Raw genomic sequence first — 16,042 nt, 5'->3', positions numbered from 1 at the left:
ACCAAGGAGCATCCGAAGAACAATAAAATATGTTTCTTCCTGCTGCAGTGTGGTCGTTCTCTCCTCTTCTAGTGCAAGGAGCCCTAGCCTAAGTTTTCTTGCAGAGAAACCCTTCCACAACTTGAGTCAACATCACTTCCCCTCCATGTGACCTTTTAGCTCAAGCACAGGTTTTTGGGGTTTGGGGTTTTTTTGTTTTGGGACTGGGACCAGAACTGCATATGACTTTCCAAAAATGGATGGGAATATTATACGTTTTGCTTTCTTCTCCTTTCCTAACAATTCTTAGGATTCGGTTTATTATTTAGGACCACACAACTACAGTTATAACCCCAAGAGCTCATTCACATGCCATGACTGTCAGGTCAGAAAAAACACATCTAAAATTATGATTCTCCCTTCAGATGCATTTTGTTAGATTTACCTCCACCCAATTTTATCTGACATTTTACCATTTCACGACTCAGTGCAAGGGCCCTCAACGATCCTTTGCTGTTGTCCTTCACATGTGTGCTCAAGGATGTAGTCACATCTCAGCGCAGGCTCCTCACTCTCCACCTCCCTGCCTGGAGCAGTCACACACACACTGAGCAGTAGTGTTCGTGCAGCTCCACCGGTGACTGCCTCCGCAAACCGACCGCAGCCGCCTCCTCTCCAGTTCCTGCGCTCCTGTTTGCTCAAGGGTAAGGGGAAAGACAGCCACGTGGACAGTTTATTTTTGCTGAGACTCTTTTCAGGGACTTTATCAAGTGCCATTTGTAAATGCAATTAAACGATGTCAATCCAGCCTCCCTTGCCCACACACTCACTGGGCCTTTCAAAAAGCTCCAGCAGATTTTAGATTCATGATTGCTCCTGCAAAAACCGTGCTGTCCTTCCCCAGTAAATCGTGTTTCATCATGTGCCCTCAATGCTGTTCTGAAGAACAGTTTCTACTCAGTTGCCTGGCACAGACATCAGGCCTACTGCTACCAACAGACATAATTACTCTCTGGATTATTACGTTTTTTGTGAAGTACAGGGCACAAAAACTATACTAAACCGTTCTGCCCTCAGCCAGGCACGCTTGTGAGAGCCAAGATAATTTGTGGATGTCTCAGTATCGCAAGATACAAAGTTAGAGATAATGACCACTTTAGCTACCGCTGTTCCTTCTCTTTGTTTCTCTAAAAATATAATATAGGAGGAAAGATTTGATAAGCTTATTTCTCCAGGGAAATGACTGAAGGGGGCAGAAACATACAATTGATAGAGGAGCCTGCATTCAGCAAACATCCTGACTGTGGGGAAAAAAGAAAGGCTACAGGCAGAAAGCATCACATAACAGCAACACTATTTGAAGGAAGGGTTGACATAAAGAGGATGGATGGAGAGTCATCTGACCCTCAGCATTTCAAAAAAACGCTGTCGTGTAGCATTACAAAACAATTCCGTTCCAGGGCATGTAGAAGAGGAGAAACTTGTGACAAACCATCCTTTCAACTACACTAAGATGCACTCCATTTGTTTCCCACAGCCATAAACTCGTATGATATTCACTGAATCTCAGAAACACTGGAACTTGACCAACTGTCATTCAAATTCAGTCAGTGCATCTGTTTCAAAGTACAATGAAGAATTCATTGGTTAATCTTTTTGAACTTAATTTCCAAATTTAAGCATAAAAACATTCCAGTGTGGTTATTATATAATATTTAACAGTGTATATATATTGTTATATAGAAGAGGAGTCAGAGCATATCTTGATTTGAAAATCAGGCATTGGAAACTTTATTTTTAGAATTCAAGGTCTGCGTTGTCCTGCAAGAGTCATATCCATTTTGCCATAAAAGCAGCCAAATCTGATGACACCAGAGACCTGCCTAGTCCAGTATGCCAGCCCTGACAGCAATCAACAGCAAGTGCCTAAAGAAGACTGTAAGACAAAGGCAAATGTATGGAGGTACTTTCTCAGAATCTTCCCCCAGCCTGCAATGATTTGTACTTCTGCAACTTCCCAAGTTTGTACATCACATCTGACAGTCTTTGATGGATTTCATCATCCAAGAACGTGTCCAACAGATTGAGAATCCATGTACACTGCTTATATCCCCAGTGCCCCGTGGGAAGAAGTTCCATACTCTGTGTGAAGCAGCAGCCCCTTGTGCCTGTCCCCATCCAACTGATCCTAACTTTTCCTTACCCTTACAGTGGAAGAGAGTGATTAGCTCTCCACACACTTTTTCCATGCCAGACCCTTTTGAACTCTTGAGCAAATACCTTTCAATCTGACAACCTGCCACTATTCATTTTATCAACTGATCTATAATCTTGTCTATCAACACTCCAATCTAATAAATTTTTTAAAATGCAAACAACCCCCCCTCCTGTGTTAACACAGACACAAAATAGGGATACAGCATTTTTGTTACTGCTTTATCTCCTGTTTCTTTCACTGTTTCTCCATCCAGAGGTTTCATAGATTCTCTGGTATCCTTCTTTACTCTTGATGCCTGAAAAAAAATACTAGTTTTTATGCCTACATCTTCATCCTATTTTCTCCTTGTGCCAGCATGTTAACATTCAGATTTACCTTCTACATCTACATTAACAGCTCCTATATTTATACTCCACCACCCGTTCTGGGTGCTTCCCTGTGTCTCCCCATCCCTATGTCAGCGAATACCATGTATACTTCCTTCATATCACCTGCTTTCCTCCACAGCCAGCCTCCCACAGCCAGTCTGTTCTTCCACAAAATCTTGTGCTTAGTCCCTTCTCTCACTTCACAGGTTTCAAACCCTTCTTATTCCTTCCCTCATTAGACATTTCAAAGACTACTAACTCAAGAAAAGATGATAAGCTCTGGCCTCTCCCACCCTCCTTTCGCTGTGAATACCTATCTTTATTTTTGTCACTATAACCATTACCGATGCTTTCAACCAGCTGCGTCTTTCCCTCAGGGGGCTGCCATGATTTCCTCCTCTCCTCTGCAACCCCTATCTTTTGATGCCTTTCTTTGGAAAAGAACACTTACTTTGTTTCAGCATGCTGCCTCTCTGGGACAGATGCCTACACTGTGTCTGAAAGAGCACCTGGCATGCTGTGGGCATAAACAGACAAGCAACTGTAGATCTGACATCAAGATTGCAGCAAGGTTGACACAGAGCAGCAACAGGGAGTCTGTCCTAGGATGGATCATAGCAAGACAGCTGAAAAATACAGGATCTTAAAAGTCACTAATGATCAAGAATGCCACCCAAAGCCTTACCTTCTCACACCATGCAGCCTTTCGGTGAGTTACAAGTTTGTGCAGTCGGTCACGGAGAGTCATTAGATCTCTGGATAATCTGTCAATTTGCGCAGTCAGACCATCAGCCCAGGGGCAGCTCGAGGTCGCCTTTGGCAGCCCACGTTGCTCTTCATGAGCATCCTGCGACTCGCTCGTACTTCCCTCTTCAGCCATATTATCTAACACAGTTTCCTGAAGGAAAAAACAATAAAATTTACTTTTAAGCAGGACCTAAAATGGTTTCCCACACATACATCTTCCTGGTAATTCATAACTAGGAATTCACTGCTGCTATCTCAGTATACAGTTGCTCTACAATTTCAGAGTTATTTTAAGAGATAACCTCCTCAGTTCACTATAACATGTTTCTAAATTAACAGAAAACTTCTGTTGCTGAGCTTATTTTAGAAAACACTGCATACTGTGAGCTACTCTTGACTGCACTAAACCATAAAGTAACACTCACGGGACAGAGATCATCAGTATGGCAGAAGCTTTAGATATGCCCCTCACCCTCAGGCTGAGGTTGGATGCACTTCTATGGTTTTTTGTAACAACGTGATGACCAGGATGGAGATACGTGCTTACACTCTTCAGGAGAGCCCCATCTGCTACGTGGCACAGTGCATTGTAACACCTACAGGACCACTTCTGCCATGTAAAACTCAAAAAATTGAGGAACCCCAAGAGATCCTTGCTCCAGGCTGGTCAGGAGCTCTGTCAGCTCTGCTTGACCACCATTAGCTCTATAAATAATTCTGCAACTGCCTTCCAAGATAGCAATTGTTATTTGAAATACTCAAAAAAAGACCAAATAACTTCAGAATACTTGAAATGCAGGTACCTGCACACTGTGGTGCACAGATTATGTAGAAATACACAGTTTTCAAGTCAGGGTAGCATAGCATAACTAAAGGACTCAGGCCTCCTCACACAGAGTATTAAATATTTATTTTCATATTGTTATCAAAAAGACATTAAATAGGAGAAGTCGTAATCTCTTTTAAGGACATAATTTGCATTCAAAATTATCTTTAGAAATTGGAGGAGTAATTTGAAAACAAGAGGAAATTCAGCAGTTGAACAGCATGGTCTACACATAAGCAAGGAAAAACCAAGTGCATAATTACTGGCTCAGCAGCAACACTGCTGGAAGAGATGTCAGAAAACCAGAAGTCATCAATGTCATACTGTTCAAGTCAAGTACCATTTCACAAAGTATAAACACAAGTCTCTGTGATAGAAGAGCAGTGACTGTAACAGAAACAGACAGGTGAGACACCTGAAGTTAAACATAGACAAATGAGAAGAAGAGTTTCACATGAAAGCAGTTTGAAGGAATGGCCTACAAGGAGACATTAGGAGAACCAATTTTGTTCAGCCTAGAAAAAGGCAGTGACATGCTAACAGCCTTCACTTATATAAAATATTGCTATGAAGAGAATGGGAATATTCCTCCTTACCCCCTTCTCTCTCTTCTCTGCAGGTAGCTTAAAAACCTCTGGCTTAATTCACAGCAAGAGATTTTTAGAATTATACAAGACAAAACTTTGTAAGAGAATAGCAAAAGACACCGCTCAAAACCTCTCTCAGCAAGCTTCACCACTGCAAAGTGGCACAAAGCAGCACTGAGGCCAGCAGCTCATGCTGACCAAAAGCCCAGCTCAAGACAACACAGGCATCTTGTGGGCATCAACACGCTAACGAACTGCATGGAAATAAAACAAAGCTTTTTGGGTTTTGTTGTGTGTGTTTGTTTTTATTTTGAGATTCATTAAATGACAGAATTTTAAAATTACATTGCTGCAGTCACTCCGGTTGCCGTAGTTATGTCACGCTCTGTCTTGCTCCTGCCCATAACCCTCAGGAAGACCTGGCAGCAGCTATGCAAGAATCATCCCATCCATCAGGTCAGCAGTGCAAAACATGGGGTAAGCGGAAAGAGAACTACTGTATCCTCAAAGCAAATCTCATTCCCACAGTAAATCTCAGATTCCCATTCCCTACAGCATCAGACAACAACCACCATCATCAGTAAAACAAAAGAAAAAGGTAAATTCACTATCCAGCCTGTTGAACAATTTAAAAAGATGTACTGGTCAGTTTTTTTGCAAGTATTTGTTTGAGACTTGACTCCGGGAAGCACACGCACACCAACACTCACAACACTCCCCACACTGTTCAACACGTCAGAAGCAAATGTTCTGGTGGAAACACTGAAATGCCCTAACACTTGCCGTTGTATTTTGCCTGTTTGGAGCCAGGCTTATGCTAGTGTTGCTAAAAAAACCACGAGATGTTAGACGGGTAAAGCAAAACCCATTATGTAACTAATGGCAATCTGAATGACTCTGCATTGCAAGTACACTTCAAGACAGGTGAGGTCATTTTACACTCTTGTGCCTTGCTTTTAGTGGAGAACAAGGCATACAGACAATTAACAGTCAGCTCACTGATTCTCAAAACTTGGTAAACTCATATAGCTAATGCAGTGCTCTGAAGAATTATTTTCAGCAACCGTGAATGGGCAAAAGTTGTAGAGAGAAGTGAGATGGATGGTACTGTTTACACTCACTTGAGAATCGTAAGATGCACAGAGAAAGGTTTATTGATTTTCTTATGATCATTCAACACAGTTCAAGGGGAAATCAACAATTTCAACACATTATTTGCCTAGGAAAAAATGAAGTTGTTTTCAATATCAGTTGCTTGCAAATTTAGTTGTTTTCAAGTCTGCAATAAAGCTGAGAAGCTCTCTTCTGAAAAGCTATTTAATTTTTTAAAAAAATGTACACTCACTACATTTAAAAAAACAGAGATGAAGATCAGACATTTTCATTTCTGTTAACTGTATGAGATTCTGCCACTCTGCCTTACAATTCCTCAGCTTGAGTCTTACTCAAGAAAGCGGAGGGATGAAGAAGAACTAAGAAAACACTCCTTACTTTACCAAAAGCATTTTTCCCTTCTTCTCAAGTACTGCTGAACAGTTGTTCTGCAGAATTTATTTTTTGGGGAAGGGGCCTTTGGAAGTAGACAGCTATTTGTTAGAGGCAAAAAAGCTACATCCTTTGAAATTAGTTTGATTCATTACCATCCACTGCCAATAAACTGGTTCCAGTTGCTTCCATTCCAGAAAGGCTTCTAGTTGCATGGTTTCAGACTCCAGAAGCTGTAACAGCTAGAGGAAAGGAGACAAAGGAAAGAAAATCAGATACCATTGGTCACTTGTGAACTAAATGACATGTGTGTTTGGTCTAAATTACAAAATGTGTCAGTGGCACATGGGACAACACTGGGTTAACTTTACAAGAACACTGTAAAACCAGCTGCAGAAGCATGATGTGAAAAACTCTTCCCAGCATCACCGATTTATTCCTCACCCCAAATGTACAAACACCATCAGCTTTTACATACATAAATCTGAGTTTCCATATTGTTTTGAGGGACCAAAGAGCCATAATTCTGATATATTAAGGCATGACCATCTTCAAATCATCTACGCTTCTTGACTATGAAAATAAGCTATGTTTCTCCATGAGTAGTTTTTAAACCTATCCATTAACTCACATTTATGAAGGCTGTAAGGCCTAAACATCATCTTCTCATCCACATACAGCCTTCTCTTAGCTACAACTTACACAGCTGATCTTTGACTGGGTCTCCTCATGACCCAGTAATGACCCCACCTGCGATACCTCCACTGGTAGCTCCAACGCATTTCTCTCATGCTGCTCCCACATCTGGAAACCCAAAACTCCAGGATCTCCACTCCTCTCTGCCTCCTCCCTCAAAACCTTTCATTCCTATTCAGATCAGCAATTTCGGTACTAGCCGTATATTTGAAATGAACAATTTTAACACCCATCTGACACCAAAGGCAACTTTCTAAGATGAGACACAAACAGTATATGGTCTCAAAGAGAACGATAAGGACCAGATCAGTACCAGTTAAACCCGCTTTATATAGACAACTATCTTCTGCTAGCTTTGTTGGGCTCAGTTACTTCCTACATAACATATAATATAAGTAACTGCAAAGCATGAGTTGACTTTGCAATTTTATTTTGCGATATAACTTGAAGATAAAGAAATCAAAGAAAAGGAATGCACACTGCAAGAGTAACTGCTGGAAATTATGAGCAGTTTGCTCCTAAACACTGCTGGATCCAAAATACAATTATTACACATTTGTTCGCACAACTGACACTTGGCATCACACCTAATGACTGCTAGTTTCAAGTTCAGCTGGTATATGAAAGGTTGAAGAAGGAGTTTCTATCTCCTTTCTTTTCTCCCTTTTTTGTAGGTATATCTACAGCACAAATGGCTTACATTATGTGATGCGATGCTGGCAATAAAAACCAGCTAAAAAGTTTATTAAATATTCAGGCAACAGCTAAGTTACATGATTTTAAAGTAGCTTTGTAATGTGGTCATGAGCTGTGTGTGATTGCAGTATGAACACGTATTGTGACAGCTAAAGAGGCTCAAGGTTGGAATGGGAAGCTTTTCATTTTAAGCTCTAAAAAAAAAGCCAAATCAACCAACCAAAACAACTTAGTAAAAACATAGTCATCGTGTTTAATTTTAGTCTCACTGGAGATGCTCCTCAATGTTAAAAAACCCTATGCCACTTGTGTACACACCACAACTGAAAGGATATGGTTCTGAAACTTCACCGAACTTGTAAGTGATCTCTTGGAGTTAACTGATCTTAGCAACAACCAAAGCTTTCTGAGTAGTCTCCTAATCTCAACCCGTTAGGATCTTTTGCATTTAGGGGATTTTTTTGTTACCCTTTCAAATTTTTTTTTTATTGCACCATTAGTTACACAAAACTTGAACAGCTCATTTGAAGGCATTTATCTAGCTCACCTACTTATGGCATCCTCATCTATCCCTAAGGAATTACCACTCTCAGAAATATCTGACCAGCAACCGTGTGCTGGACTGTTTCAGCCCTAAGTCAGTAACGGGATTACTACACCACTTATCCTAGGAGGATGGTTGTCAGCGTAGCTGGAATCACCGTGACAGCGCAAGGCAGCCTGCAATAGCCAACATTGCAGTTTCTGCCCCAAGGGATGGAAGGTGCTGTTCTAGGATGCCAATATGCTCTGCCATCCTTTATATGGGCCTTGCAAGACTGACATTATTGCAGCACGGAGAATAAAGCAAAACATAATAAAAACTAATGTACTACAAATATCCTTGAGATAACTTAGCAAAAAACCAAAAACCAATAAACCTTTAAGGCAGGGATGGGACAACGGCTTTTATGTCTGCACACCATGAATTTGGTCACAAAGACAGCATCACAGAATCACATATTAGGAGTTGGAAGGGACCTTGAAAGCTCATCCAGTCCAACCCCCTGCCAGAGCAGGATCACCGGGGTCTAGGTCACACAGAAACGTGTCCAGGCGGGTTTTGAATGTCTCCAGAGAAGGAGACTCCACAACCTCTCTGGGCAGCCTGTTCCAGTGCTCTGGCACCCTCACAGTAAAAAAGTTTTTCCTCATGTTCAGGTTGAACCTCCTATGCTCCAGCTTGCACCCGTTGGCCCTTGTCCTATCATTGGACAATAGAGAGAGGAGCCTGGCTCCTTCCTCCTGACACTCGCCCTTTACAGATTTATAAACATTAATGAGGTCACCCCTCAGTCTCCTCTTCTCCAAGCTGAAGAGACCCAGCTCCCTCAGCTGCTCCTCATAAGGGAGATGCTCCACTCCCTCCATCATCTTTGTGGCTTTGCACTGGACTCTCTCAAGCAATTCCCTGTCCTTCTTGTAAGGCCTTAAACCCAATTATGATTTACTTCTGGTAACATAAATTGTCTAACTTTTTTTTTCAATGACACAGGTGACAGGCATTCACTCAGACACACCTGCACTTAGCAAATGAACAGCTATCTGTTATCAGCCAGCTTCTTTTGCCCAAGCTCATCCTTTACTCAAGCTTCTCGTGAGCTTTTATTGCTCTTTAACTAAACTATGCATTTTGTAACTTTGAGGTCAATGGCATACATTTTTTTAAGGTCACTCACTGCAGTCATGCCACCGCTGGTATTTCAGCTGTATAGAAATTGTGGAAACCTAAGCCCAAACTGCACCTCTGCATTTTCCCTAAGTACACTACCTTTTCTTATTCATTTAGTATCGCCAACAGTTCACACAGCTGCCTTTGTATGTGATGAGGAGTTCCACTTCTGCTGCTACATAAATCTCTCAAAATGTAAGACAAATTCACAACCTGCAACTAAGGCTGCCTGCTCATTTTCAGTGACCTAAGGACTCAGATGTTGTCATGCCTCTTAACAAAATTTAAAGACTAACATCTGCAGAAGAGCATTCATTTCATCTCATGAACAAAGTGAAGCAGCAAGTCAAAAATGTGCCTCACATGGTATTTAAGCGATGCTTAGGGATAACATATGAAAATTGTTTTTCTCTCCACGCAAAATTAAGAACAACGAAATCCATTTCCTTCATTCTTCTGAAGGAAGTTATTGCTTTAAAATACTTACACTGAGAAAAAGTAATGACAAATTCAAATTGCTAATCTCTGTGGAGAAGCAATTCCATAATGAATGCTAAGAGCAAACACTTTGCAGTAACAACTTCTCTAAGCCACTGTAAAGAAACCATCACTGGTACAAATGACTTGCAAGCAGCAGCGTTGCTACAGAGGCTAAACTGTGCTTAACAGAGCTGTCTGAGCGCAGGCTGCCAGGAGCGGTGCAGGAGAAAGCAGACTCTAAAGAGCAAACCTCGCTTCCTCTGGCATACAGCTGTGATCTCCAAAGCCAAGCATCCTGCATCCAGCGCAGCTCATGGACCTCAGAAAACTTGGGAACTTCAGCTGCAAAAGTCCTAGGCGGCAACAGCTTCTAGGTGGATTTGGATACTCAACAAGAGGCCAAAGTTGAGTCCTCCTTGGTATTCACAAATCTAACTCGCACCAAAGTCAATATTTAAACACATCTGTAATTACTTTTTCTGCTGAGATATTAATCTTCTTTGTATTATTTACTAGCATATTGCTAAGTTCATTGATGCCTGCAGACTGTTACAGAAATCAATATTTAATAATTTGCAGCATAATGCATCCTTTTCAGGGGCTTAATTCCAGAGCGCTCCCCTCACCATCTATTTAATCTCTGATGCCCACAGATCGTAATTCAACTACCATATCATTGGCAAAAGTACTTTTAATCAAAAATTGCTCTACCTAAATATTCAGAACATCATCCTATTGTTAGACAGACACAAAAAAAAGGTCTTTCAGCAATAAACTATGTTTCATAGCTCAGAGACAAAATACTGCTGATTCATCATATCTGCACGAATGGCTGTAGATAGAAAACTTGCATTGGACTCCAGATCACTGCAAACCTCACTCCAAGTGCCAGCTCATTCAGGTATGACTTGAGGCTCAAGACAGGGTTGGAAATGGTTGGCTTAGCGTGAAAGCTTATATGGGGAAAGTATCAAGAGGCTATTTCATGCTTTTATTCATTTAATAGGAAATGGCTTTATTCAACTTGAATTTTGGTAATCTGATTACTGAATAGCTAAGAATTGCAGGAGAGTAGAAAAGCAAAGAAATTCCTTCCAAAAAAATGCAAAGAAAGGAGTAAACGCTCATAAAAAAGAAGCTATACAATTCATGTTACCAGAAGTAAATCATAACTGGGATTAAGGCCTTAGAGACCTAACCAAGCACCAGGTGAAATAAATAAATTATAACACAGCTTAATCTCTGCTACCAATACAAAACTCCTTTACTCTAAAAAAACCAAGCAAATCTTGACAAATGAGAGCCTCTCAGCAGACAGGCTGTTAGGTAGATGACATCTGGTCACATACTGCCCAAATTGTACCATAGCAGGGCTAAGTTTTGGGGCCCTCCACCAAAAAGCAGAGTAAATCTTGATGTCATAAACATCACCAGCTGGGACAAAAACCCACCACTGTAGGTGGACACACTCAGTGCTCCAAGATTCAGTTCCACACTGTGATTTCTTCAGAAGCAAAGCTGGTTTAAGACATTCCCATGCATCGCTTGAAGGCTGAAGCAAAAATAAATAGGCCTGAAAACTAGAAAGTCACGCTGCAGTAGTGTGAACTACAAGCAGCTGAAGAGCAAAAACCAACAGACCAATGAGCAGCCTCTAGCCGCGAGGCAAAGAAAGATCTGCACAAGTCGTTTCTCTGCCTGTGAAATATTGCTGAGGGTTGAGACACAGCAGGAGAAACACTGCCGCCCAACCATCACAAGGCATCACAAGGCAGGTGGATCAGAAAGGCTCCTGGATGACAAAGTGGAGGAGAACTTCTCCCACTGGCAGCTATGGACCCCACAGGGACCTTGTCCAAAACACCAGCACGGATGGGAAAGGCCCTCTCTGTGGCTCCAGAAGCAGGTATCTGCTGTGTCTGCTGAGCATCTTCTCTTTTGGAATTGTAATAGTTGTTGGTTTGGGGGTTTTTTTTGTGGTGCAGGCTGTAAGGGAAAACAGGATTTGGATCTTTCGCAGAAAATGAAATGCATAAAATACCAAACACAGCAGTTTTGGGTGGAGGAGTGTAATTCCAGATGCTTGGATGTGTGCAAAACCTCCAACATCTAAACCAAAATGTGACACTTCCACTCACCACCACCACTTCTATACCACTGCAGCTCAAACTTCAGTTGAGCTATCTCAGGTTCTCGTTGCTGAGAGCAGGGAACCAAACCACTAGTTAAAAACTTAGAGTGACAAAGATCATAATTATAAAACATAATTGCTATTTGTGGAAGGATTTAGAAAACAGCTGTTTAAAATGAAACTGAAAGAAAATGGAATTTAAAGCAAACAAAATGAGGCATTTGGCACATAAAAACTGTACTACAGCTTTCACATTGATAGGCAATGAACTGGGATGTACCAACGACGACATTCATTTGCAGAGGAACAGGACAACGAATGGACCGCTTTCCCTGTGGAAATGGCACATATTAAAACTGGGGAAAAAAAGATCAGGGAAAAACTGAAGTGCAAGTTTTATACTTTAACATCCAAGATCAAGAGGTATGAGAATGGAAAAGGCGCACATTTTCTTCCCCAAAGTTACCACTGATTTTGGGTGCCGAACTGGGCATACTTGAAGAGCCAAATTTTCAGGCAGTAGTAAGTACCTTTAGCTGAATATATGCTTGGTCAAAGCACATCCTGTAGGTACCAAAAATCACAATTTACTTCAGAGAAATCTCAGCCAGAGGATTTCAAAGGAAAGCACCAAATTGTATCACAGCATTGCCTGACAGCTGTTCAAATTGCACTGCCAACCAGAACCCCCGTGTAGCTGATGTCAAAAATAGACAATTATTCATCTGCTTTCATTCAGACTGTTTCTGTACACAGAACAAAGCATTATGCAAACTCAGTTTTTCCCTTTTTTTCCCCCCATATTTCCTATATTTTTACCAGACGACAAAAATTCACGAAGAAATCAATGTTCTTTCAAACTAATCTGAATTTGGAATTGATGCTACACTTCTGAACAGTACCAACACCCTGGTTTCTGTGTGTTTCCACACTGGATGTTATAACACCATGAAGAAGTGCTAGTCATAGGAGGAGCATTTCCTTTCCTCTCTTTTCCTTTGTGTCTGTGTGTGTGTTATGACTACTAACTTCAGCAGGGGAACTAACCATTTAGGTTTTACCCCTCCCTGCCTTTATTATCCCATCCATCCTTGCCACCAGCTTATTATATCCACCTACTGTGTCCTTCCTTGACATCCTTATCCTGCATTTCACAGTGAATAGACAAAAACACTCTCCTGATACAAAGCCAAAGAAATGCTTTAAAAAAAAAAAAAAAGCCTGCATTGCAAACACCTACTAAGCCAAGGGGTTGGCTTTTTCCCTTTCCTTGAGCTTTAGTAATTTTTCTTCAAAATAAAGGGCTATGTAGCACAAGTTGTGCACGAGTGATGTCTTAAACTGCTGTGGGGGCTTTTCTATATGGGTTCATCTATTCTCAGCTGAGTACACCACAGACTGCTGGTCCCAAAGGCCACATAAGGCTCCCAAGCCTCCTTTGTCCTCCCCATCTGCTCCCTGCAAGAGCAGGGGCTCAGAGGCTCAACTGGTGCAGACCTTCCCACAGGTGCCTGCGGGCTCCCTGCCACCATCTTTGCCTACTAATCTGCAAGGACCAGGTGGTCCTTAACCGAGGGCTGGATGAGCAGTGGCATCCAGGGCTTCCCCAGTTCTGCTTCAAGGGACAGACCATCAGGGACAGAGCTGCCTGGCTCTACCTGCACTCCCAGGGCACCTTCAGATGTGCAACATGACTAGGACTGGCGTGTGCAGCATCCACAGCAACAGAAACCCAACACCACAAAGCACCAATAAATACAGTAAGTGTTAAATAAAATTGAGCTCTCGCCCAAACACAGAAAAAGAAACATAAAGAATGGCTTCCACCATTGGAGACCCAGCAGCACAGAATTACCACAGATGTTCATGATAGTTAAACAGTGAATTTAAAAAGTTACTCGGTATGCGGATTAGTCTAAGCTTGCTAACTTGATATGAATGCAGTTTCTTCCAACCTAGCTCTTCTTTGACAAGCCATCATAACCTATCATGCATGCAGGTATTTTCACACATTTTAAAATATGCATTACTGACTAGAGAAACTACTAATTTAAAGTCTGCTACAGTCTCCCTTATGTCAATTAATTTCTCTTGCGAGTCTCTTAACACAGTCCTTTAAATTAAGCGACAAACACATTTAAAAGGAACCGCAAATCCGAAACCACTTGCAAAGCATGAGTAACAGCCGATTTTATAACTCTATTTCCTCGGCTATTTAAAAAACAAAAATATCTGCCAGCAGAGTTGAGTTAACATTATGGGCCAATTGCACACAAAGTTTAATTTTACAAGGCTATAAAAAAAAGCTCTACCAGTCCCCTTCCAATGTGCGCTGCATTCTCACCTCTAAAAAACAGATTTCAGTTCAGTTCAGCTTTCCAGGAACCGCTCAGTTGTGACCAAAGCCATTGCAATCTAGGACTTTAACTGTAGTTTGCTCCTTTAACTAGCATGAGGTTGGAGAATGCAGTGGTCCTGTTTTGCTTGACTTTCCAGATGGGATAAGTGTCTTTTGAATGCAGTGGTGGATGCAGGACAACAGAGGTCCCAGTGAGGACAAGATCATCACAGCTCTGGGGCGCTTCTGGATCAGCCTTCATCAATAGCCGTATTTTGGCACAAGAGAAGAGAAACAAGCCTGAAGTCCCTTTTCTGTTAGACGCTGATAACTGATCTCTCTTTTGGACGAAAACAACAGTAGTAAAGACCAAAAGCAAAGCAAAGATGCTCTGCACTCTCTAGTGGCTACTGGTAGCTTCAAGGCACAATTCAAGAGATGGGGCTATAAGTTTTAAAGCTCCTCCCCTTAAGATTGTTTTCTGAGATTTAATTTGTTCCTTCAGGGCCCAACAACCCAGTTAAGATCCGCTGGGCTGGAGCAATGAGACCCTTTCAGACTCCATCACCAAAGAATGGCAGCAGGTAAGCAACTCTCACTCTGAAGTCTCCTACCAAGAAAGGTTACAAGGCGCCATGACCAGGGTATTTTGATATTAATGTGGAGATGAGACACCTCACACCACACAGAGCCCTACACACCAGCCTCAGCTGACCCAGCTGATAAATGGGAATTCTTACAGACACCAGATGTGATGCTAGTACCACCTTCTCTGCAGCACTGTATGGGACCACAGATGCTGCCTGGCCTCCCTGTGCTGGCCCAAAGCATCACCTGAGCTGGGGCAGCTTGCTCCCACCACTGGGCTTGTTAGCACTTCCATAAAAAAAAAAAATTATCCAATGCCAAGTGATGACAAAGCACCTCAGTCTTGTCTCTCCAGCTTATTAATTCCAGCTGCATTGTCTCAGGTGGAATTACATTACAGAGTGTCACTGTCACAGCATTCAAATTATGTTAAGTACGGCATAAAACAACCAAAAGCACAAAAGCAGCAGTGAAACCTATCGGTTTTTCTGTCACTGGCAATCACAACCAAGTGTTCATATCAGTCAAGCCAAGCCACATAGCGCAGTTCCTACTTCAGTGCAGCACATACCTACTGTGTTTGAGAGATACCTTCCTTCTTTATGGTGTATTGCTGCTACACAGCCCAACAATTTATGGAGTCCATGATGAACCACTGCGTCGTTTTTCAAGGACCAAGAACTCTACATGCTTGGTCAATAAAATGTACTAAGTAATAACTCATCCCCAAAAAATGGTTATGGCAAGCCCAGAACTGCAGCTCACATTAACATCTATTTTTTTGGTATGGATAAGTTTAGCTGAAGGCAATATTAGTGACAAATTGCAGCCTGGGGAAATTTTCAGATCAAGGTAATAACGCTATGAGGTAGAATGATTTGCTTTAGTGTTGCTAGATAATGCTGCCAGTTCTTCCAATGGGACACTAATTGCAGCCAGAGGCCACTTTGCTTAAAAAATATCTAAAGAAATATTTTAGCACTAAAAATGTCTGGAGTAATAAAAAAAAAATAAAGCATTCTCTGCAAGATGGGGCACTGGGAAAGTGAAATTGGGTACAGTGTTCAGCAACCAAATGATTCATGGCTGGGTGACAAGCTGGTGCTTGTCAGCTGAAGAACCAGGTCTCATGCTAACACCAACAGCTGCCAAGCAGAACCACGTTGGTGGGAAGGGACCTCTGGAGGCCTCG

General features: G+C 41.7%; 1 protein-coding gene across 1 annotated transcript in view; it reads right to left on the bottom strand.

Moving 5' to 3' along the window:
- The window catches only part of LOC104539888 (chromosome unknown open reading frame, human C14orf80), a gene marked incomplete at its 5' end in the record, with an annotated part of 50,928 nt that overhangs the window by 17,422 nt on the left and 17,464 nt on the right, over positions 1–16,042 (bottom strand). The window contains 2 exons of the mRNA XM_010183551.1: positions 3,251–3,463; positions 6,366–6,452. Coding sequence (XP_010181853.1) covers positions 3,251–3,463; positions 6,366–6,452 — 300 coding nt within the window. The remainder of the gene's footprint in view (positions 1–3,250; positions 3,464–6,365; positions 6,453–16,042) is intronic.

This window comes from Mesitornis unicolor, unplaced genomic scaffold (genome assembly GCF_000695765.1).
Source record: "Mesitornis unicolor isolate BGI_N332 unplaced genomic scaffold, ASM69576v1 scaffold2244, whole genome shotgun sequence".
NCBI lineage: Eukaryota > Metazoa > Chordata > Aves > Mesitornithiformes > Mesitornithidae > Mesitornis > Mesitornis unicolor.
The sequence above is the reverse complement of the archived record's forward strand: the minus strand, read 5'-3'. Positions and strand labels throughout refer to the sequence as shown.